Here is a 22,753-nt window from a genome sequence, read left to right on the forward strand (position 1 = left end):
AGTTTGATTAAATGATGCACAGATTGTGAAATAGTATTTTATTGTTACAATGTTACAACCTTCAGCACATAAAACATTAAGAAATGTATGTAAATGTTTCCGTTGGTGATTTTTTATGTATTCAGATGGAATCAGATTGATTGATTGATTAATGATTACGGAGTGAAATAAACGTAAAACAAAACAAATGTAAGACTATAGGTCTGTTGTTCATGTCAGATATTAAAGCATAATCCATCTCTGGACATTTTAATTTAAAACAAAACTGAAATCTCAAAGCTCATAGACTGATTGATGTTGGAACATCGCCCCCTGGTGTTTACAAGCGGTACAGAATGTTACGTTCTTCTGTTTAATGGTTTGATTGGTTGATGTACTTTATTTAGTAAGACATGTGAAAAGTACATGACAGTACATAACAGTACCTGGAAGTACAAATTCACAATACGAGGTCTACTAAACTGGAAATCTCATAAAGCACTGAGCTTGTTTAAGATGAGAACCCCATGCACACAAATCATGATGACATATAAGAGACAGACAGATATACACACTACTATACAGAATGTCATACAATCAGTGCAGGTTACTGGTATGAAAAGTGAAAAATATGTACAAAAGAAGAAAGAGAGAGGGGGGAGGTAGGGGGGTAGGTTAGGTTAGGACATGGGGTAGGTTAGGACTGACTTGGACAGGGGCCATTTTTGAATTGCAGCCTCCTGAAGGTGTATCTTTAGGGCAGTTTTGAAAGTGAGTAGGGTTTTACACTCCTTTACTCCTTTTGGTAGGGCATTCCACATTTTTGATGAATAGCATGAGAACGAGTTCATTCACTTTGTTGAGCCAAATCTGGGTTGAACATGATTTGTGGAGCTGCCTCTGGTGTTATGATCATGGACTTCATTAACATTTTGGAAGAATTTTGACAAATACAGGGGGATCCCAATGTTGTGGTGTATCTTGAAGACCAGGCCCATAGCAAGTTGCTGTACTCTGTTCTCAACCCTAAGCCATCCAATCCTAGCAAAATGAGCAGGGGTTAGATGGGTTTTGTGATTGAGGCCAAGAAGTAGCCTTACAAGTTTGTTTTGGGATGTTTGGAGCCTTGTTTTTAAGGCCTTGGAGGAGTTGTGATACCATGAAGTGCATGCATAATCATAATGACCTTGTATGAGGGCCCCTGCAAGAATCTTCAGAGTATTCTTACTGACTAGACGATCAATCCTCCACAAATAGCGCGTTGTTTGGTTGACCTTTTTGATCGCTCTTTCGGCGTTTTTGTTACCGGAGAGGTTTGCCTCCAAGATGGAACCCAGGTAGGTAATTTCCTCCTTTCTTGTGATAACGTCATCACCCACTTTGATCGTGAAACTCTCAGCCTTGCTAAGGTTAGGACTGGACCCAAAGAGGATGGATTCAGTTTTACCCAGGTGTAATGAAAGTTTGTTGTCAGAGAGCCAGATGCAGATCTTGTTGAGTTCAGTGCTGAGAGTTTTCTCAACCTGCAGCCTGTCCCTGTCCGAGACCAGCAGAGCCGAGTCATCTGCGAACAAGAACAGTCTGCAGTCGCAAGCTGAAGACATATCATTCACATATATCAGGAACAGTAAAGGTCTTAGTATACTTCCTTGAGGAACACCACAAGTCACTGGGAGGGGGGGGGACTGGGTGCCGTTTACTTCCACCACTTGCTCCCTCCCTTCCAGGTAGGATCTCATCCAGTTCACCGACGTATCATCAAAACCTATTGCTTTGAGCTTATTGATCATAATTGGGTGATTAACGGTGTCAAAGGCCTTCTGGAGGTCCAGCATGACCATGCCGCAATATTTGCGGCATTGGTGTAGGGTTCACCCCCCATGGACACAGGGACTTTCAGCACTATACCCCGTAGACACTCCAAACATGTACACATTGAAAATAAAGGTGCTTACCCCCACATTTCAAATATAAAATACTGACCTCACGGCCATGGATGTAACAAGTTAAAACGCTCGGGTGTAAGTACCGGTGTTTTCCATATTGTTCAATAAAAAGCATTTTTAATCCGATAGGCGGCCATTTTCTCATAGAGTTATAATGTTTCAGAGTGCAGTACAACTTACAACCGATAGGGTCGCGTGGTTGAAAGCATATGAAGGAAATTCGTAAAAAATGGCCGCCGATCGGATTAAAATGCTCTTTATTGAACAATACGGAAGATACGGGTACTTAGACACACCCATTTTAACTTGTTACATCCATGGCCGTGGGGACAGCACTTTATATTGTAAATATGAAGGTTTATGTAGATGAACGGGCTGTAAATGGAGAAAGTGCAAAAACCAGGTAGAAGTTCCGCCATGACTGTCATCATCATGATATGACCGACGTGTCAGGTTTAGGTGAAGATGTCCTGAAACGCTGCCACGGCATGGTGGACGGTGACGTCACCATTGTTTACTTTTTCCGTTGGCCCCGCCCCCTGGCTGTTAGCATGGTGCGGCTAGCATGGTTAGCTTCTCAGCTGCTTCAACACACACACACACACACACACATACACACAACACACACACACACATACACAGAGAGACACAACAGGCTGTTAAACGGTACGTTTTCATTCAACTTTCATTAAACATTTGATTGTGCTTTGTGTGTGTGTGTGTGTGTGTGTGTGTGTGTGTGTGTGTGTGTGTGTGTGTGTGTGTGTTGTGTGTGGTTAAAAGGGACGCTAGCCGTTAGTGTGTTGTTTGTGTTGTTGTAAATAATAATAATAATAATAATAATAATAATAATAATAATAAATGTTTTATTCTTTATGTTCTGTGTGGCTGGTTTGTTGAAAAGAGCAGATCTAAAAGCTATCAACATGTTGATAGCTTGTAGATCAGCTCTTTTCAACAGGGTCTAAAATGAAGCTTTAACAGAATAATGTTGTTGTTGGTAAATAAACAGATATTACACAGTACTCTATTACATATTACTATAGTACCTTACAGTACAGATTACTATAGTACCTTACAGTACAGATTACTATAGTACCTTACAGTACAGATTACTATAGTATCTTACAGTACAGATTACTATAGTACCTTACAGTACAGATTACTATAGTATCTTACAGTACAGATTACTATAGTACCTTACAGTACAGATTACTATAGTACCTTACAGTACAGATTACTGTACCTACATTACAGATTACCCTATGTACCTATATTACAGATTTACAGATTACTATATGTACTTATATTACAGATTACTATATGTACTTATATTACAGATTACTATATGTACTTATATGACAGATTACTATATGTACTTATATGACAGATTACTATATGTACTTATATTACAGATTACTATATGTACCTACTGAACTCTAGTTGTAGTTTTCTGTAAGCGTAAACATTAATGTTTGAAATGAACTTGTAGATCAAAGTGTTCTTTATGTCATAATGTCTGTTTTAATGTAATATGTATCAATAATGTGTCTCTTACAGTAACATTAAACATACTGTATCTCAGAGATAATAACATACATTATGATTATATTTAATATAACATTAAACATACTGTATCTCAGAGATGATATGATTATATTTAATATAACAATGTGGTTCTTCATCTTTTCTCTCGATCTGTTCTACATAGAGTATACACATAGCTATATACATAGATCTGTTCTACATAGAGTATACACAGAGCTGTATACATAGATCTGTTCTACATAGAGTATACATAGATCTGTTCTACATAGATCTGTTCTACATAGAGTATACATAGAGCTGTATACATAGATCTGTTCTACATAGAGTATACATAGAGCTGTATACATAGATCTGTTCTACATAGAGTATACATAGATCTGTTCTACATAGAGTATACATAGAGCTGTATACATAGATCTGTTCTACATAGAGTATTCATAGAGCTGTATACATAGATCTGTTCTACATAGAGTATACACAGAGCTGTATACATAGATCTGTTCTACATAGAGTATACACAGAGCTGTATACATAGATCTGTTCTACATAGAGTATACATAGATCTGTTCTACATAGATCTGTTCTACATAGAGTATACATAGAGCTGTATACATAGATCTGTTCTACATAGAGTATTCATAGAGCTGTATACATAGATCTGTTCTACATAGAGTATACACAGAGCTGTATACATAGATCTGTTCTACATAGAGTATACACATAGCTATATACATAGATCTGTTCTACCTAGAGTATAAACAGAGCTGTATACATAGATCTGTTCTACATAGAGTATACACATAGCTATATACATAGATCTGTTCTACATAGAGTATACACATAGCTGTATACATAGATCTGTTCTACATAGAGTATACACATAGCTGTATACATAGATCTGTTCTACATAGAGTATACACAGAGCTATATACATAGATCTGTTCTACATAGAGTATACACAGAGCTGTATACATAGATCTGTTCTACATAGAGTATACACAGAGCTGTATACATAGATCTGTTCTACATAGAGTATACATAGATCTGTTCTACATAGATCTGTTCTACATAGAGTATACATAGAGCTGTATACATAGATCTGTTCTACATAGAGTATTCATAGAGCTGTATACATAGATCTGTTCTACATAGAGTATACACAGAGCTGTATACATAGATCTGTTCTACATAGAGTATACACATAGCTATATACATAGATCTGTTCTACATAGAGTATACACAGCTGTATGTATACATAGAGCTGTTCTACATAGAGTATACACATAGCTGTATACATAGATCTGTTCTACATAGAGTATACATAGAGCTGTATACATAGATCTGTTCTGTAGCATTGTAGCTCTGAGCTGCCCTGCCAGGGTTGCCAAGTCTGTTTATTGAACTTTATTCAAAGCGACTTTGGGCTTGTTTTTTCTGTGAAGTCTCTTGTTAGATAATAAATATTGGTAGTTGTGGGTTGCGGTTTTGGAGGGGGGGGGGCTTGTTTCATTACATTACATTACATTACAGTCATTTAGCAGACGCTTTTATCCAAAGTGACTTACAACTAGAAAAAGTGCTCCTCGGAGCACAGGTCTCCGCCAGGTCAGGTAGGTTATTGTGGGCCAGCAATGTTCAGAATTTGCCATCAGGATGGAATATGAAAAATCGGACGGAATCATCTTGATCACTTGACTATAGAGATAATGTGTACTGATTTGCATGATGTTTGGACAAAATTTGTAATATAAAAAATAAATTGGCCTCCTGGTGGCGCTATAATAGGGCAATGTTAAAAGGGTGGTGTTTGTTCTTCAACGTAGTGAGAATGTACGTGCAAAGTTCCACCGCAATCGATTTGCGGCATTTTGTTCAAAACGGGCCACTCCTGAAAACCTTAGATGTCAATGTTAGCCAATCAGGATGGAATATGAAAAATTAAACATCCATCTTGATCACATGACTATAGAGATCATGTGTACCGATTTGCGTGAAATTTGGATAAAATCTGAAGGCTTAATCTCAAAATATGTGTTTTACATAAGTCGGCCTCCTGGTGGCGCTATAAAAGGCTAATGTGAAAAATGCAGGGCAGATGTTTTTCCTTGGCCTCAAGGGAGTATGTGTGCAAAGTTTCACGCAGATCGGTTTAGTTAGTTAAAAGTGCAATTTGGCCTTTTATAGCGCCACCATGAGGCTGATTGGAAAATTTCCAAGTGCCATTTCTTCCTCGGCCTAGTGGGAATGTGTGTGTGAAATTTCACGGAAATCGCAAGCTGCAAGCTGTGATTTGAGGCATTTAGTTCAAAATGGACCAATCCTGCAAACTTTGGAAGCCAACCATAGGCAATGAGGATGGAATATGGGAAATCGGACAGATTTGTGTTGATCACATGACTATAGAGATACTGTGTACCGATTTGCATGACGTTTGGATAAAATCTGTAGGAGTAATGTAAAAAAAAAGGGTTTTGCACAAATTGGCCTCCTGGTGGCGCTATAACAGGCCCATGTGAAAAAAGGGCAGAGGTTCTGAATTGGCATCCAGGGAGTGTGTGTGCACAGTTTCGGAGCGACCGGGCCAACGGTGCCAGAGATTAGCTGCTAACACACAGACAGGACACACGGACGGACGGACGGACACACGGACACACGGACGGACGGACGGACAGGGGCGAAAACATACTCTCTCGCCATGCCTTTCGGCCTGGCGGAGACAATAAGTGCATTCAACATAGGTAGGGAACAAAACTACTAATCACCAGAAGTCTTTAGTGCATTCTCTTCTAAAACAAGCAACTAAGAGTATACCTAGCTCTAAGGTAAAAGTGCAATATATCAGCTACCTACTTTCTTAAACAGATGAGACAAATAGGAACATCAAATGAGCAAGAGATGAAACAAATAAGTGTATCGACTAAACAAGATCCAATAAAACAACAATAATTGACAACAAGTAGGCAAGGCAAAGAGGAAGGGTAGTGTTTCCTGAAGAGGTGGGTTTTCAGCCTGCGGCGAAAGATGGGCAGTGACTCTGCTGTCCTGACATCAGTGTCTCTGCTGTCCTGACATCAGTGTCTCTGCTGTCCTGACATCAGTGTCTCTGCTGTCCTGACATCAGTGTCTCTGCTGTCCTGACATCAGTGACTCTGCTGTCCTGACATCAGTGACTCTGCTGTCCTGACATCAGTGTCTCTGCTGTCCTGACATCAGTGTCTCTGCTGTCCTGACATCAGTGTCTCTGCTGTCCTGACATCAGTGTCTCTGCTGTCCTGACATCAGTGTCTCTGCTGTCCTGACATCAGTGACTCTGCTGTCCTGACATCAGTGTCTCTGCTGTCCTGACATCAGTGACTCTGCTGTCCTGACATCAGTGTCTCTGCTGTCCTGACATCAGTGTCTCTGCTGTCCTGACATCAGTGACTCTGCTGTCCTGACATCAGTGTCTCTGCTGTCCTGACATCAGTGACTCTGCTGTCCTGACATCAGTGTCTCTGCTGTCCTGACATCAGTGTCTCTGCTGTCCTGACATCAGTGACTCTGCTGTCCTGACATCAGTGTCTCTGCTGTCCTGACATCAGTGTCTCTGCTGTCCTGACATCAGTGACTCTGCTGTCCTGACATCAGTGTCTCTGCTGTCCTGACATCAGTGACTCTGCTGTCCTGACATCAGTGTCTCTGCTGTCCTGACATCAGTGTCTCTGCTGTCCTGACATCAGTGACTCTGCTGTCCTGACATCAGGGGGGTTTCCTAAATGTTGTTTAGACAAGTGGTTCATATCAAGGAAACCCCCCAAACTAATATGTAATTGTTTGTCCGCAGACCCCCATCTGAAAATATGTTTTTGCCAGGAATCCCATTTGCAACATTTTTCTTGTTAAATGTTTCAGAAAATATTCCACAACTTTCCATTTTCTTTCAAGATTCTTTTGAAAATAGCTGATCTACATGCTCACGACGCGTTGTGAGCTTGTAGATCAGCTATTTTCAAATAGTCTATGCACATAGAGGGTGCTAAAAAAACTATTTATGCGTGAGATCACGTAGCCTACTTTAGTATAGTCACTTCTTTGGGGCTTGTTTTGGCCTTCCCAATTGTCAAGCTCACCCGCCGCCTATGGTCAAGGCAGCTTCATTAAAGCTAGTATCAGTGATATGTTTGGTTTAAAACTAAATGTTTTGTTGTTTTCTTTTCTTTTCTAAGGGGCTGATTTAAAAAAAATAAGCTTTTGGTGATAGTTTTTTTTGCACTGTCAGATTGGTGTGGTTTCCATGCTAGGGCTGGCTGCCTGTTTCATTTGCAATATCTGAGCGGCCAGACGGGCCGTTTATCTGCTGCTCAGTGTGTTTGACCATAAACACAACCGCCTCCCTCTGTGTTGACTGTCGTCATGGCAGCAATCACTGCTTCAACAAATAGCAGCGTTTAGCCTCTCACTAAGACTGCTGCTCCCTTTCAGAGTAAAGTCACTGTTGTTTTTATCTTTCAGAGTAAAGTAACTGTTGTTTTTATCTTTCAGAGTAATGTCACTGTTGTTTCTTATCTTTCAGAGTAAAGTAACTGTTGTTTTTATCTTTCAGAGTAAAGTAACTGTTGTTTTTATCTTTCAGAGTAAAGTCACTGTTGTTTTTATCTTTCAGAGTAAAGTAACTGTTGTTTTTATCTTTCAGAGTAAAGTCACTGTTGTTTTTATCTTTCAGAGTAAAGTAACTGTTGTTTTTATCTTTCAGAGTAAAGTCACTGTTGTTTTTATCTTTCAGAGTAAAGTCACTGTTGTTTTTATCTTTCAGAGTAAAGTAACTGTTGTTTTTATCTTTCAGAGTAAAGTCACTGTTGTTTTTATCTTTCAGAGTAAAGTCACTGTTGTTTTTATCTTTCAGAGTAAAGTCACTGTTGATTTTATTTTTTTGTTTTTATTTACTTTTAAGTTGATTCTCTCTCTCTCTCTCTCTCTCTCTCTCTCTCTCTCTCTCTCTCTCTCTCTCTCTCTCTCTCTCTCTCTCATTCATTGCAGGTGAGTCTCGTCCAGATGCATGAGTCTGGGTCAGATCAGACCAGCCAATCACACGCTCACACAGACACAACCAGGAACTTCACAGACAACGATGATTGGCTGAGCATCAACCAGACTCCTCCCACTGAGGCGCCCAGAGCCAATCATCATCTGCAACACCAGGTCAGTCATCTGTTAGTCTGCCCCAACGCTCCTGATTTCGTGTATAGAGGGGCGGGTGTATAGAGCCGGCAAGAGATTGCGCCTAATCCCATTGGTTCACCGATCTGTCCGTCAACCCCCGCCCCGTTAACACAACATTACGAGCGACGCCCACTGCACTCTGGTTGGTTGGGAAATGAAACTCTTCCTCATACCGAGTACACCGACGCGCTGGGCCAGGCTTTTATTTTTTAGCAAAACTAAACAATAAAAGCCTGGAGATCGAGGTCAGTGTCTAGAACATTGGTTCTCAAAGTGGGGTCCGGGGACCCCCAGGGGTCCTTGGGGGGATCCCTGGCACAAAATATATCTTTGAGATGGGGGTCCACAGCCAAATACATGTCATTTTGGGGGTCCTTGACATGAATAGAAAACCACTGGTTTAGATAGATCCACTCCACTGTCTCTCTTCACTGCATGTAGTGTGACTCTGCATGAGAGGGTCTGCTAAATCAGGGGTTTTCAACACATTTTGACCCAGGGACCACCATCCTGACTTAGAGCAACCTGGGGACCACCACTATTGTGCGTGGTGGGTCCATCATAGTGTGGGGTGGGGTAGTGGTGGGGGGTTCATGCACCGCAGGGAGCTGGAGAAAATAGCTATAATATCAGTATAATATCTAATAAAACACATTTTGTTTGAATATGATGGAATATGATTAAGGATTACTGTGATTATGGTAAGCTCACATTTCATATCACACACACACACCATACAGTAAGAACTCCTGTAAGTTATTAACTGATTCACTGCCAATCACGTAGATCTACGCGAACCTATTTAAAGCCGCCACGTGCCAATCGCGTAGATCTACGTGAAGTGAAAAAAAAATTCACCCAAAGACCAAGGAGACATGATTAGTCAAAGATCTAGACTCCTATCCACTTCCTTGTTAACTTAAAACTTAAAAATGCTGTATTTCGGCTCCTGAGTACTTTATTTTTTTCAATGAAAAACTCTGGCACTGGCTAAAAAAATATGAAAATACCTCTGGCAGTTAATGGGTTAAAAGTAAAATAAATAAATAAATAAAATAATGCATGGCCAGGGACCACCTGCAATACCTCCACGGACCACCAGTGGTCCGCGGACCACCGGTTGAAAACCCCTGTGCTAAATTGAATTGAGTTAGGGTTAGGGCTAAATGACTGAATTGGGTTAGGGTTAGGGCTAAATGACTGAATTGGGTTAGGGTTAGGGCTAAATGACTGAATTGGGTTAGGGTTAGGGCTAAATGACTGAATTGAGTTAGGGTTAGGGCTAAATGACTGAATTGAGTTAGGGTTAGGGCTAAATGACTGAATTGGGTTAGGGTTAGGGCTAAATGACTGAATTGGGTTAGGGTTAGGGCTAAATGACTGAATTGGGTTAGGGTTAGGGCTAAATGACTGAATTGGGTTAGGGTTAGGGCTAAATGACTGAATTGGGTTAGGGTTAGGGCTAAATGACTGAATTGAGTTAGGGTTAGGGCTAAATGACTGAATTGGGTTAGGGTTAGGGCTAAATGACTGAATTGGGTTAGGGTTAGGGCTAAATGTCTGAATTGGGTTAGGGTTAGGGCTAAATGTCTGAATTGAGTTAGGGTTAGGGCTAAATGTCTGAATTGAGTTAGGGTTAGGGCTAAATGACTGAATTGGGTTAGGGTTAGGGCTAAATGTCTGAATTGAGTTAGGGTTAGGGCTAAATGTCTGAATTGAGTTAGGGTTAGGGCTAAATGACTGAATTGGGTTAGGGTTAGGGCTAAATGTCTGAATTGAGTTAGGGTTAGGGCTAAATGACTGAATTGAGTTAGGGTTAGGGCTAAATGACTGAATTGAGTTAGGGTTAGGGCTAAATGACTGAATTGGGTTAGGGTTAGGGCTAAATGTCTGAATTGAGTTAGGGTTAGGGCTAAATGACTGAATTGAGTTAGGGTTAGGGCTAAATGACTGAATTGAGTTAGGGTTAGGGCTAAATGACTGAATTGGGTTAGGGTTAGGGCTAAATGTCTGAATTGAGTTAGGGTTAGGGCTAAATGACTGAATTGAGTTAGGGTTAGGGCTAAATGACTGAATTGAGTTAGGGTTAGGGCTAAATGACTGAATTGGGTTAGGGTTAGGGCTAAATGTCTGAATTGAGTTAGGGTTAGGGCTAAATGCCTAAATATCTATAACTATAGATCATATAACAGAGAGTAGCGTGTTGTCTAACTCTAAACACACTATGCTAAATAACATTCTGAACATATAATACATATAACTATATAACATATATAACATATAACAGAGAGTAGCGTGTTGTCTGAACACACTATCCTAAACTAGAAAAAGTGCTCCTCGGAGCACAGGTCTCCGCCAGGTCAGGTAGGTTATTGTGGCCACCTGGTGGCGCTATAATAGCCCAATGTGAAAAGGGTGCCATTTCTTCCTCGGGCTAGTGGGAATGTGCGTGCATTCATGATTTGAGGCATTTTGTTGCAAAAATGTGTTTTGGTAAATTAGACCTGCTGGTGGCGCTATAACAGGCCAATGTGAAAAGGGTGGCATTTCTTCCTCAGCCTAGTGGGAATGTGCGTGCAAATTTTCACGGTAATCGCTCGCTGTGTTCATGATTTGAGACATTTTGTTCAAAACGGACCAATCCTGCAAACTTTGGAAGCCAACCTTTGCCAATCAGGATGGAATATGAAATATCGGACAGATCCGTCTTGATCACATGACTATAGAGATACTGTGTACCGATTTGCGTGATGTTTGGATAAAATCTGTAGGAGTAAATGGGTTTTGCACAAATCGGCCTCCAGGTGGCGCTATAACAGGACCATGTGAAAAATCTGGGGCAGAGGTTCTGAATTGGTATCCAGGGAGTGTGTGTGCACAGTTTCGGAGCGACCGGGCCAACGGTGCCAGAGATTAGCTGGTAACACACAGACAGGACGGACGGACGGACGGACAGGGGCGAAAACATACTCTCTCGCCATGCCTTTCGGCCTGGCGGAGACAATAACATTCTGAACATTTGTGGTCAAGAAAAACACTAATTTAACAAAAACCTGTGAAGACGTAAGCAGCTGACATGCATCAGGTGACATGCTGTTATATGGAAATGTGTTCCTGTGTTGTTTACATAGAGTTGTTTTATGTGCTGTAAGGTGACATGCTGCTGTATGGAAATGTGTTCCTATGGAAATGTGTTGCTGTGTTGTTTACATGAAGGGTGTGAGAACAGTTCCCTTTATAGAGACAACCTGAGGCCAAGGCATGAATACACATTAACAGCTTCATTAATTAAAGCTAGTATCAGTGATATGTTTGGTTTAAAACTAACACATTTAACACAGTAACAGAGATCACTGTGTGTTTGCTCATTGTTGTATTTCTTCACCCAGAGCAGATATGGGTGTTTTTGGTCATGTTTTTGTGTGTTTGTAATTCTGTGGGAAATATGTAGCATGTCTTGGTACGGTGGGTCTGCCTGTGTTCAGTCCCTCTCTCTCTCTCTCTTTAACCACTTTAACCCTATTGTATAAATTGCCTATAAAAAAATATCAGATCTTCACAATGCGTTGCATCCTGATAGTTTTTAACTACGTTTTTTTTTTAAGTGAAAAAAGTGGAATAATTAATTGCACACATGATGGGGGTCCCTTCCCTGGCAAAAACTATTTCCATATAGGGGTCCCTTCCCTCCATATGGGGGTCCGTGTCACAGCCAAACATTTATCAATTTGGGGGTCTCTGGCATCAGAAAGTTTTTTTTATTTTTTTTTACGATTGATTGAATTCTTTATTAGTCAGAATAATAACAATAAAGTCCTGGTGACTTGTTTCCAGCGGCGTAACGAGGGTCACGCTAGTTACGCGACTGCTTGTTTCCATCGTGGTCCTATGTATTCTCACATCAAACATATAGTAGGCCTACTCACATCAAACATCTCACATCAAAGCCGCCCCCCCCCACTCTACCGTGTTCAAAGCCTCCCTCAAAACCCACCTTTTCAGACTGGCTTTCCCTGCCTAACCCAAACCTAACCTCCCTTTATTCATCTTAGTCTTAGCTTATTGTTTCTTCCTCTTAGTCTTAGCTTATTGTTTCTTCCTCTTAGTCTTAGTTTATTGTTTCTTCCTCTTAGTCTCAGCTAAGATGATAGCCTGAGATATTAAGCCTACTATCAGCGTTGTGGAGGGGAAAGGCTTCCGTGAGCTGATGACATGTTCAGAATACACCGTGCCCTGTCGCCAAACAATCACAGCGCCACGAGAGAGAGAACGAACGTCGGCTGAGGTAACCGGAACGATCGCCCCAAAACACACTTTCTTTACTGAGGTTACATGTAGGAGTACCTGGCGGTCGCCGGATTTGATCCGGGGCGACCGTGTTTCAGGGCGAGCATCTCGCTGAGGTTACCAAACGCTCCGTAAGATATTATTAAAGTTTATATGAGGCCATATAGCTACATATTGTTGAACGTGTTGTGTTGTTACTATTATTATTTGGCATCGGGACGGAGAGCTCAGTCTGACATTATTGTAATTTGTCAAACGTCAGCCTCGTTAGTTAGGCTGCTGTATCCTACGGATTTGACAAGTGTTCTGTGTTATGTAATAAACACATGTTTACAAAAAAAGGCTCATTTTTATAATCATTAGGGCTTTGATACAAATTCTAAACATGATGGGTGCAGCTGCAGAAGTTGTGGAGCTTAAAGGAAAGCTCAATTTGGCTCAATTTGACTCTCCAATTAACTGCTGCGCAGCAATATAAATAAATACATTAATTAAAGAAACACATCGATTATTGCCCTCGACATGTCGACTCGCAAAATTGTTGAGTTAAGGACAGAAAGATGTTATTTATTGTGTAGCTACTGGTCAGTTATCATTGACTAATGTGTCAACTATCTGGTGACTTACATCTGGTTGCAACAGCAGCAGTAACAAACACACTAACACAGACAGTCAGGTTGACTCAACGTCTCCCAGTCACTGAACACAGACACTGTATTGTTGGTTCTCTTGTATTGACTTGTTAATAACTCTCACTAACCACCTGACATCACAGAGTTAATAACTCTCACTAACCACCTGACATCACAGAGTTAATAACTCTCACTAACCACCTGACATCACAGAGTTAATAACTCTCACTAACCACCTGACATCACAGAGTTAATAACTCTCACTAACCACCTGACATCACAGAGTTAATAACTCTCACTAACCACCTGACATCACAGAGTTAATAACTCTCACTAACCACCTGACATCACAGAGTTAATAACTCTCACTAACCACCTGACATCACAGAGTTAAGTAACGTTTCATAACGCTAACTGAACGCTGTTGTTTCATTGCAACATCATGTACTTTATGAAGTATGATGTAATGTGTAGAAAATAAATGATGTATTGTTGACATTCTATGACCAACATGTATACATACATGTCTATTCTATGACCAACATGTTGTATACATACATGTCTATTCATGTCTATTCTATGACCAACATGTATACATACATGTCTATTCTATGACCAACATGTATACATACATGTCTATTCTATGACCAACATGTATACATACATGTCTATTCTATGACCAACATGTATACATACATGTCTATTCTATGACCAACATGTATACATACATGTCTATTCTATGACCAACATGTGGACAAAAACACCTGTTACAGTCACAACTACAGATTCACTCCCAATGTTTCCTCTCACCTCTTTAGACTCCACATTTTAGTCTGTAGTACTTGACCTAGTTATGACCACCATCTTATGTAAGGATTAATATGTTATTTAGCCAGATGCTAGGTTCATTTGTTGATATGGTGTCCTATAGTTTCAATGTACAGATTATGTACATTTGTTTGGATATTATATTTTTTAGACTGATGCTAGGTTCATTGTTTACTTGTGAGGTTTACTGAGACACTACACTGTCTCTGTGTATTCTATGATCCTATAGTTTACTGAGACACTACACTGTCTTTATTTATTCTATGATCCTATAGTTTACTGAGACACTACACTGTCTCTGTATTCTATGATCCTATAGTTTACTGAGACACTACACTGTCTCTATGTATTCTATGATCCTATAGTTTACTGAGACACTACACTGTCTCTGTATTCTATGATCCTATAGTTTACTGAGACACTACACTGTCTCTGTGTATTCTATGATCCTATAGTTTACTGAGACACTACACTGTCTCTGTATTCTATGATCCTATAGTTTACTGAGACACTACACTGTCTCTGTATTCTATGATCCTATAGTTTACTGAGACACTACACTGTCTCTGTATTCTATGATCCTATAGTTTACTGAGACACTACACTGTCTCTCTGTATTCTATGATCCTATAGTTTACTGAGACACTACACTGTCTCTCTGTATTCTATGATCCTATAGTTTACTGAGACACTACACTGTCTCTGTATTCTATGATCCTATAGTTTACTGAGACACTACACTGTCTCTATGTATTCTATGATCCTATAGTTTACTGAGACACTACACTGTCTCTGTATTCTATGATCCTATAGTTTACTGAGACACTACACTGTCTCTCTGTATTCTATGATCCTATAGTTTACTGAGACACTACACTATCTCTGTATTCTATGATCCTATAGTTTACTGAGACACTACACTGTCTCTCTGTATTCTATGATCCTATAGTTTACTGAGACACTACACTGTCTCTCTGTATTCTATGATCCTATAGTTTACTGAGACACTACACTGTCTCTGTATTCTATGATCCTATAGTTTACTGAGACACTACACTGTCTCTGTATTCTATGATCCTATAGTTTACTGAGACACTACACTGTCTCTGTATTCTATGATCCTATAGTTTACTGAGACACTACACTGTCTCTCTGTATTCTATGATCCTATAGTTTACTGAGACACTACACTGTCTCTCTGTATTCTATGATCCTATAGTTTACTGAGACACTACACTGTCTCTCTGTATTCTATGATCCTATAGTTTACTGAGACACTACACTGTCTCTGTATTCTATGATCCTATAGTTTACTGAGACACTACACTGTCTCTGTATTCTATGATCCTATAGTTTACTGAGACACTACACTGTCTCTCTGTATTCTATGATCCTATAGTTTACTGAGACACTACACTGTCTCTCTGTATTCTATGATCCTATAGTTTACTGAGACACTACACTGTCTCTCTGTATTCTATGTATGTGTTTACCTTGTTTACTGTAAGTCACTCTGGATAAAGAGCATCTGATAAATGAATACTTTATAAAGTGTAAATCCGTTCTCTCTCTCTTCTCTAAACATCATGTTGTTCTGGTTGTGTTTGTAGCAGTAATAATAATAATAATAATATCTTCATGTATTAGAATGTATGTTCAGCTGGTCTGTGACCCCCCAGCCCCCCCCCCCGTCAGTATCCAAACATCATATCAGTCTCTGTATTAGAGAAGACAGAGTAGACCCCCCCCCCTCAGTCTCTGTATTAGAGAAGACAGAGTCTAGACCATAGAGTTAAACATAATAGAGAGGGCACCAGAAATCTCCTCCCATCCACTTGCATTGAGTTGCTCACCCAGCGCATGGGCCTGAATCACCCCTTCTTCCGGGTTGGAAATTTGGTGGGCGTGGCCTATTTAGGGCCCAGTTCGTCACAGAAGTGACGCGTTTTGCATCACAGAAGCGCGCAGCCCCGTGCGCAAGCACGTGCGCACGCTCGTGAGTCGAGCCCATTGGTTGAAACCGTTTTCGCTCGTTCATGTTGAGGCCCCAGGCCTGCAGTACCATGAATGGCCAGCATGTCCATTTGGCTTCAATGAAACCACTGGGTTCTGGGGGCTTGGTCTAGACCCCCCCCCCTCCCCCCCCCGCCCCCCCCCCCCCCTCAGTCTGTGTATTAGAGAAGACAGAGTGTATGTCCTAGAGGACGTGATGTTTAGTGACATAACAGTCTATTAGACATAAGCCTGATTTATACCATAGTAATCATTCATAACAATAATAATGTGATGTTAATTACACCCTCCAGAAAAAATTGCACAATTTACAGCATAATCAGCAAAATGGCTTATAATTTAGCGGGGTAATGTTTTTTCATAAAGGCTGCATGGCATATTTCGCAGCTTTTCACATATTTCCGCATTTTCCGCAACTTTTCCGCATATTTCAATATTTCTCATCTGCCGCATATTTCGCAACTTCCCACAATTTCACCATAAAATTGCAAAAAAACTGCATATTTCGTCGCATAATCAAGAGTTTTAGCCCCCGTTTGTCTGGAGGGTCTAGTTAATAAAGCACCAGATTAATGTTAATAAATAAAGGTGATTTAGTACCAGATCTGGTATTGTGGTGTATAGAGCTTGTAGATCTGGTATTGTGGTGTATAGAGCTTGTAGATCTGGTATTGTGGAGTATAGAGCTTGTAGATCTGGTATTGTGGAGTATAGAGCTTGTAGATCTGGTATTGTGGAGTATAGAGCTTGTAGATCTGGTATTGTGGTGTATAGAGCTTGTAGATCTGGTATTGTGGTGTATAGAGCTTGTAGATCTGGTATTGTGGGCGGAGCACCAGTAGCCAGACTCTACTGGAGAAAACAGAGAGGGGAGGGGGAGGGGGAGGGGACACCACACTGAGCCCCTCCCCCAGCGCGGGGGGGGGGGGGGTCAGTTTGGATTAGCTTAGTTCTTCTGTTTATGAGAGAGAGAGAGGTTCACTCACAGCAGAGAGAGAGAGAGAGAGAGAGAGAGAGAGAGAGAGAGAGAGAGAGAGAGAGAGAGAGAGAGAGAGAGAGAGAGAGAGAGAGAGAGAGAGAGAGAGAGAGAGAGAGAGAGAGAGAGAGAGAGAGAGAGAGAGGAGAGAGAGAGAAGAGAGAGAGAGAGAGAGAGAGAGAGAGATTCACTCAAAGCACAGAGAGAGAGAGAGAGAGAGAGATTCACTCAAAGCACAGAGAGAGATAGAGAGAGAGAGGTTCACTCACAGCAGAGAGAGAGAGAGGTTCACTCACAGCACAGAGAGAGAGAGAGAGGTTCACTCACAGCAGAGAGAGAGGGAGAGAGGTTCACTCACAGCACAGAGAGAGGGAGAGAGGTTCACTCACAGCACAGAGAGAGAGAGAGAGGTTGTTTCACACAGAGTACAGACAGACTGCAGGTTGACTTGGACATGAGCAGGTCTGTACCTTATGCACCTTATGCTTTATTATTACCTTTATGCACCTTATGCTTTATTATTACCTTTATGCACCTTATGCTTTATTATTACCTTTATGTACCTTATGCTTTATTATTACCTTTATGTACCTTATGCTTTATTATTACCTTTATGCACCTTATGCTTTATTATTACCTTTATGTACCTTATGCTTTATTATTACCTTTATGTACCTTATGCTTTATTATTACCTTATGCACCTTATGCTTTATTATTACCTTTATGTACCTTATGCTTTATTATTACCTTTATGCACCTTATGCTTTATTATTACCTTTATGTACCCTTATGCTTTATTATTACCTTTATGCACCTTATGCTTTATTATTACCTTTATGCACCTTATGCTTTATTATTACCTTTATGTACCTTATGCTTTATTATTACCTTTATGCACCTTATGCTTATTATTACCTTTATGCACCTTATGCTTTATTATTACCTTTATGTACCTTATGCTTTATTATTACCTTTATGTACCTTATGCTTTATTATTACCTTTATGTACCTTATGCTTTATTATTACCTTTATGTACCTTATGCTTTATTATTACCTTTATGTACCTTATGCTTTATTATTACCTTTATATACCTTATGCTTTATTATTACCTTTATATACCTTATGCTTGCCTGTTTTCTACATGTTTACCTGATTGTCTAGAGTTACTGTTTACTCTGTTTATTATCTGTGTGTGTGTGTGTGTGTGTGTGTGTGTGTGTGTGTGTGTGTGTGTGTGTGTGTGTGTGTGTGTGTGTGTGTGTGTGTGTGTGTGTGTGTGTGTGTGTGCGTGCGTGCGTGCGTGCGTGCGTGCGTGCGTGCGTGCGTGCGTGCGTGCGTGCGTGCGTGCGTGCGTGCGTGCGTGCGTGCGTGCGTGCGTGCGTGTGTGTGTGTGTGTGTGCGTGCGTGCGTGTGTGTCATTGTGAGACCTGTCTTACCACCAGTGTTTACACTTTATCACTAGTCTGTCCTCCTGGACCTGTCTCTCTCTCAGGGCCTGTCTCTCTCTCAGGGCCTGTCTCTCTCTCAGGGTGTTATTCAGGGCCTGTCTCTCTCTCAGGGCCTGTCTCTCTCTCAGTGTGTTATTCAGGGCCTGTCTCTCTCTCAGGGCCTGTCTCTCTCTCAGGGCCTGTCTCTCTCTCAGTGTGTTATTCAGGGCCTGTCTCTCTCTCGGTGTGTTTACTGTCTCTCTCTCTGGGTGATCTTTCCACAATAACAACAACAGATGATGTTTGGACTTGCTGGTTGCCATAGTAACAGGGATTAGGCAGAGGGCTGTTGTTTTGTGTTGACAGAAAAAACAGAACGAAAGAAAGAGAGAGAGAAAGAAAGGCCAACAGACTCCCACAGAGAGAGAGAGATGAGAGAGAGAGAGAGAGAGAGAGACTGTTTCTTTAATAATAATCATTTAGAGAGATGCTAGGTTCATTGTTTACCTGAGACACTAACATCTATGTATGTGTTTACCTTGTCTTTACTGTAAGTCACTCTGATAAGTTGTAGATCTGCTATTGTGGTCCAAGAAGTATACAGTGTTTTCATTGCCCCCCCCCCCCCCCCCCCCACACTCATGTTTTATCATGTCAGCCACTGAAGCCCTGTATGCTTGTGAATAGTTAAATAGCAGATCTTCAAGCTCACAACTTCTGAGCTTGTAGATCTGTATGACAAGTTGTAGTGACATCAGCACATTGCTTTCTATCTGTGGCAACACAAAAAATGAACAGGCTTTCTATCTGTGGCAACACAAAATGGCCACCACTGCTATGCCTTATTAGTGTGGTTGCCCGAATGGGCAACCACACTATAGTACTACCGACTTTATTATTCTAGATACACTTTTTTCTCACGCGCTATTTCTCCCACAGTTTATTTTTCCCAATTTTGTGCCATATGTCATAATGACCGGCTTCACCGGGACCAGACTGTACTGTACCAGTCTGTCTAGTGTCTGTAACCAGACTGCTTGTACTTTGCTAAGAGATTGGTTGCACAGTTTAATTGATATTGATTTATTAGTGCATTAAATGTCCCCATCCACTTTAATGGGAAAATAAAAAAACTAAAATTCAAGTATTTTTTTCTCTGAAACCGTAAGGGCTAGAGTTAAAAGACTTTGAGGGGAGGTTCATAGTTTATTGCCAAATTATTAATGAAAAGATTACACCAGTCAGCCACATGGTGGTGCTAAAACAGCCCACTTTACGTTTTGGCCTATAACTCTTGAACGGTAGGTCGTAAAATCAAAAAGTCTTTTTCCCTGGATTCCTTGGGTCACGACGCATCTCCCCATATAGGCCATGCCCATTTGTCTGGATAGATGTTTTGATATTGATTTATTAGTGCATTAAATTTCCCCATCCACTTTAATGAGAATTGCAAAAACTCCAATTTAAGTATTTTTTTCTCGGAAACTGTAAGGGCTACAGTTACAAGACTTGGAGGGGAGGTTAATAGTTTATTGCAAAATTATTTAAATTAGAATCATACCAGTCGCCCACATGGTGGCGCTATAACAGCCCACTTTACGTTTTGGCCTATAACTCTTGAACCGTAGGTCGTAGAATAAAAATATTTCCCCCCCTAGATTGGGTCATGACGCAACTCCCCATATTGGCCACGCCCATTTGCGTCTGGATAGATTTTCCGCCATTTTGAATTTTCTTCAAAACACACTTTTAGCTCCTCCTCCCACATATTTTGTCCAAATTTCACAAAAATTGGTACAGATGATCTCTGGACCCATGCGATAAACATCTCCAAGCGGAATTTTGATAGTCATTACCGTTCGTCCGTAAATGGCTTCCAAAGTTAGCGGAAGGGGTCCGTTTTACAAAAAACGCCAAAAATCACGAACAGAACGTCCGGTCCATCCCAAATTTGAATCACATGTCAAGGGTGGTTCACTCAACGAATCCCCATAAGTATTTCCACTTTGATCCATAGGGGGCGCCACAAATGCGCAAAATGTAACCGCTTGACGCAAAAAACATGATTTTTGGGGGATCAGTTCTCTCAAAATGAAATACAAGTGATCTCAGGAGTGACACAACGAGGGGCCTATTTCTTTCGTGGGAGGGGCCTATTTCCTCAAATCAAAACGGCACGCGTCACGAACGCGGGATCCGATAGGCACCGAATTCGAATCGCACGTCGCGCGGCCTCCGACGGTATTCCTCCAGGCATATCCCTCGAGTCCCGGCGGCCGCGACCCGCGACCGGCGTCGGCGCAACCACACTTTGCAATTTCCCAGAATTGCGACACGTCTAGTTACAGGCTGAGTTTCACAGAAGACGACCTTGTTGACCTTTTCATTGCTTTAGTGCAGTATTTATGTTAATTTGATGAACCCTCCTATATCCTACTATACTATACTATACTGTACTGTACTGTACTGTACTGTACTATACTGTACTGTACTGTACTGTACTGTACTGTACTGTACTATAACCCTCCTATATCCTACTATACTATACTATACTATAACCCTCCTATATCCTACTATACTATACTATACTATACTATACTATACTATACTATACTATACTATACTATACTATAACCCTCCTATATCCTACTATACTATACTGTACTGTACTATACTGTACTGTACTGTACTGTACTATACTATACTATAACCCTCCTATATCCTACTATACTATACTATACTGTACTATACTGTACTGTACTGTACTATACTATAACCCTCCTATATCCTACTATACTGGGGGCAGGGAAAGCAAGTCTGAAAAGGTGGTTTGGAGGGAGGCTTTGATGTGAGGTGGGAGTGGGTTCCAAAGGGAGGGAGGCTTTGATGTGAGGTGGGAGTGGGTTCCAAAGGGAGGGGGGCTGACACTGAAAAAGCCCCCTGGTGTGTTTGTGTGTTTTTTTGGGGTCCAGGAGGTTTTTGCGTCGCCAGACCTGAGGGAGCGGGAGGGGGCGTGCCTTTGAGGAGGTCAGAGAGGTAGCGGGAGGGGGCGTGGCCTTTGAGGAGGTCAGAGAGGTAGCGGGAGGGGGCGTGGCCTTTGAGGAGGTCAGAGAGGTAGCGGGAGGGGGCGTGGCCTTTGAGGAGGTCAGAGAGGTAGCGGGAGGGGGGCGTGGCCTTTGAGGAGGTCAGAGAGGTAGCGGGAGGGGGGCGTGGCCTTTTGAGGAGGTCAGAGAGGTAGCGGGAGGGGGCGTGGCCTTTGAGGAGGTCAGAGAGGTAGCGGGAGGGGGCGTGGCCTTTGAGGAGGTCAGAGAGGTAGCGGGAGGGGGCGTGGCCTTTGAGGAGGTCAGAGAGGTAGCGGGAGGGGGCGTGGCCTTTGAGGAGGTCAGAGAGGTAGCGGGAGGGGGCGTGGCCTTTGAGGAGGTCAGAGAGGTAGCGGGAGGGGGCGTGGCCTTTGAGGAGGTCAGAGAGGTAGCGGGAGGGGGCGTGGCCTTTGAGGAGGTCAGAGAGGTAGCGGGGAGCCTGGCTGTTGAAGGCTTTGTAGGAGATGATGAGTATGTTTTACTGTGAGCCAGTGAAGGTCATGGAGGACTGTGCTTCTCTCTCTGATCTTCCTGTCAATACGGTCCAGGTGTCTGGTTGAGATTCTAAATACTTTGGACAACATCAAGACAAGTGAAACACATTTAACCAGTGATAGGTTTGATTCATTTAACCAGTGATAGGTTTGATTCACACATTTAACCAGTGATAGGTTTTGATTCATTTAACCAGTGATAGGTTTGATTCATTTAACCAGTGATAGGTTTGATTCACACATTTAACCAGTGATAGGTTTGATTCTAGCCTATATTCCTTTTTAAAATGCTGCAGATCAGAGAGAGAGAGAGAGAGAGAGAGAGACAGTTCCGTAGTAGC

The 22,753-nt window shown here is 41.4% G+C and overlaps 1 protein-coding gene across 3 annotated transcripts in view; it reads left to right on the plus strand.

The window, feature by feature from the left end:
- The first annotated feature begins 2,480 nt into the window (after positions 1-2,480).
- The window catches only part of LOC308097218 (forkhead box protein P1-B-like), a 60,395-nt gene continuing 40,122 nt past the window's right edge, over positions 2,481-22,753 (plus strand). The window contains exons 1-2 of one of the 3 annotated variants that reach the window (XM_080444878.1): positions 2,481-2,591; positions 8,490-8,651. In XM_080444878.1, coding sequence (XP_080301004.1) covers positions 8,505-8,651 — 147 coding nt within the window. In that variant the 5' untranslated portion in view covers positions 2,481-2,591; positions 8,490-8,504. Of the gene's footprint in view, positions 2,592-8,489; positions 8,652-17,677; positions 17,695-17,741; positions 17,871-22,753 lie in introns of those variants that run through there. The other 2 variants (XM_080444880.1, XM_080444879.1) reach the window with 2 other exon arrangements.

The sequence above is a fragment of the Gymnoscopelus braueri genome, assembly GCF_963280865.1.
Source record: "Gymnoscopelus braueri genome assembly, chromosome: 12".
Lineage (NCBI taxonomy): Eukaryota > Metazoa > Chordata > Actinopteri > Myctophiformes > Myctophidae > Gymnoscopelus > Gymnoscopelus braueri.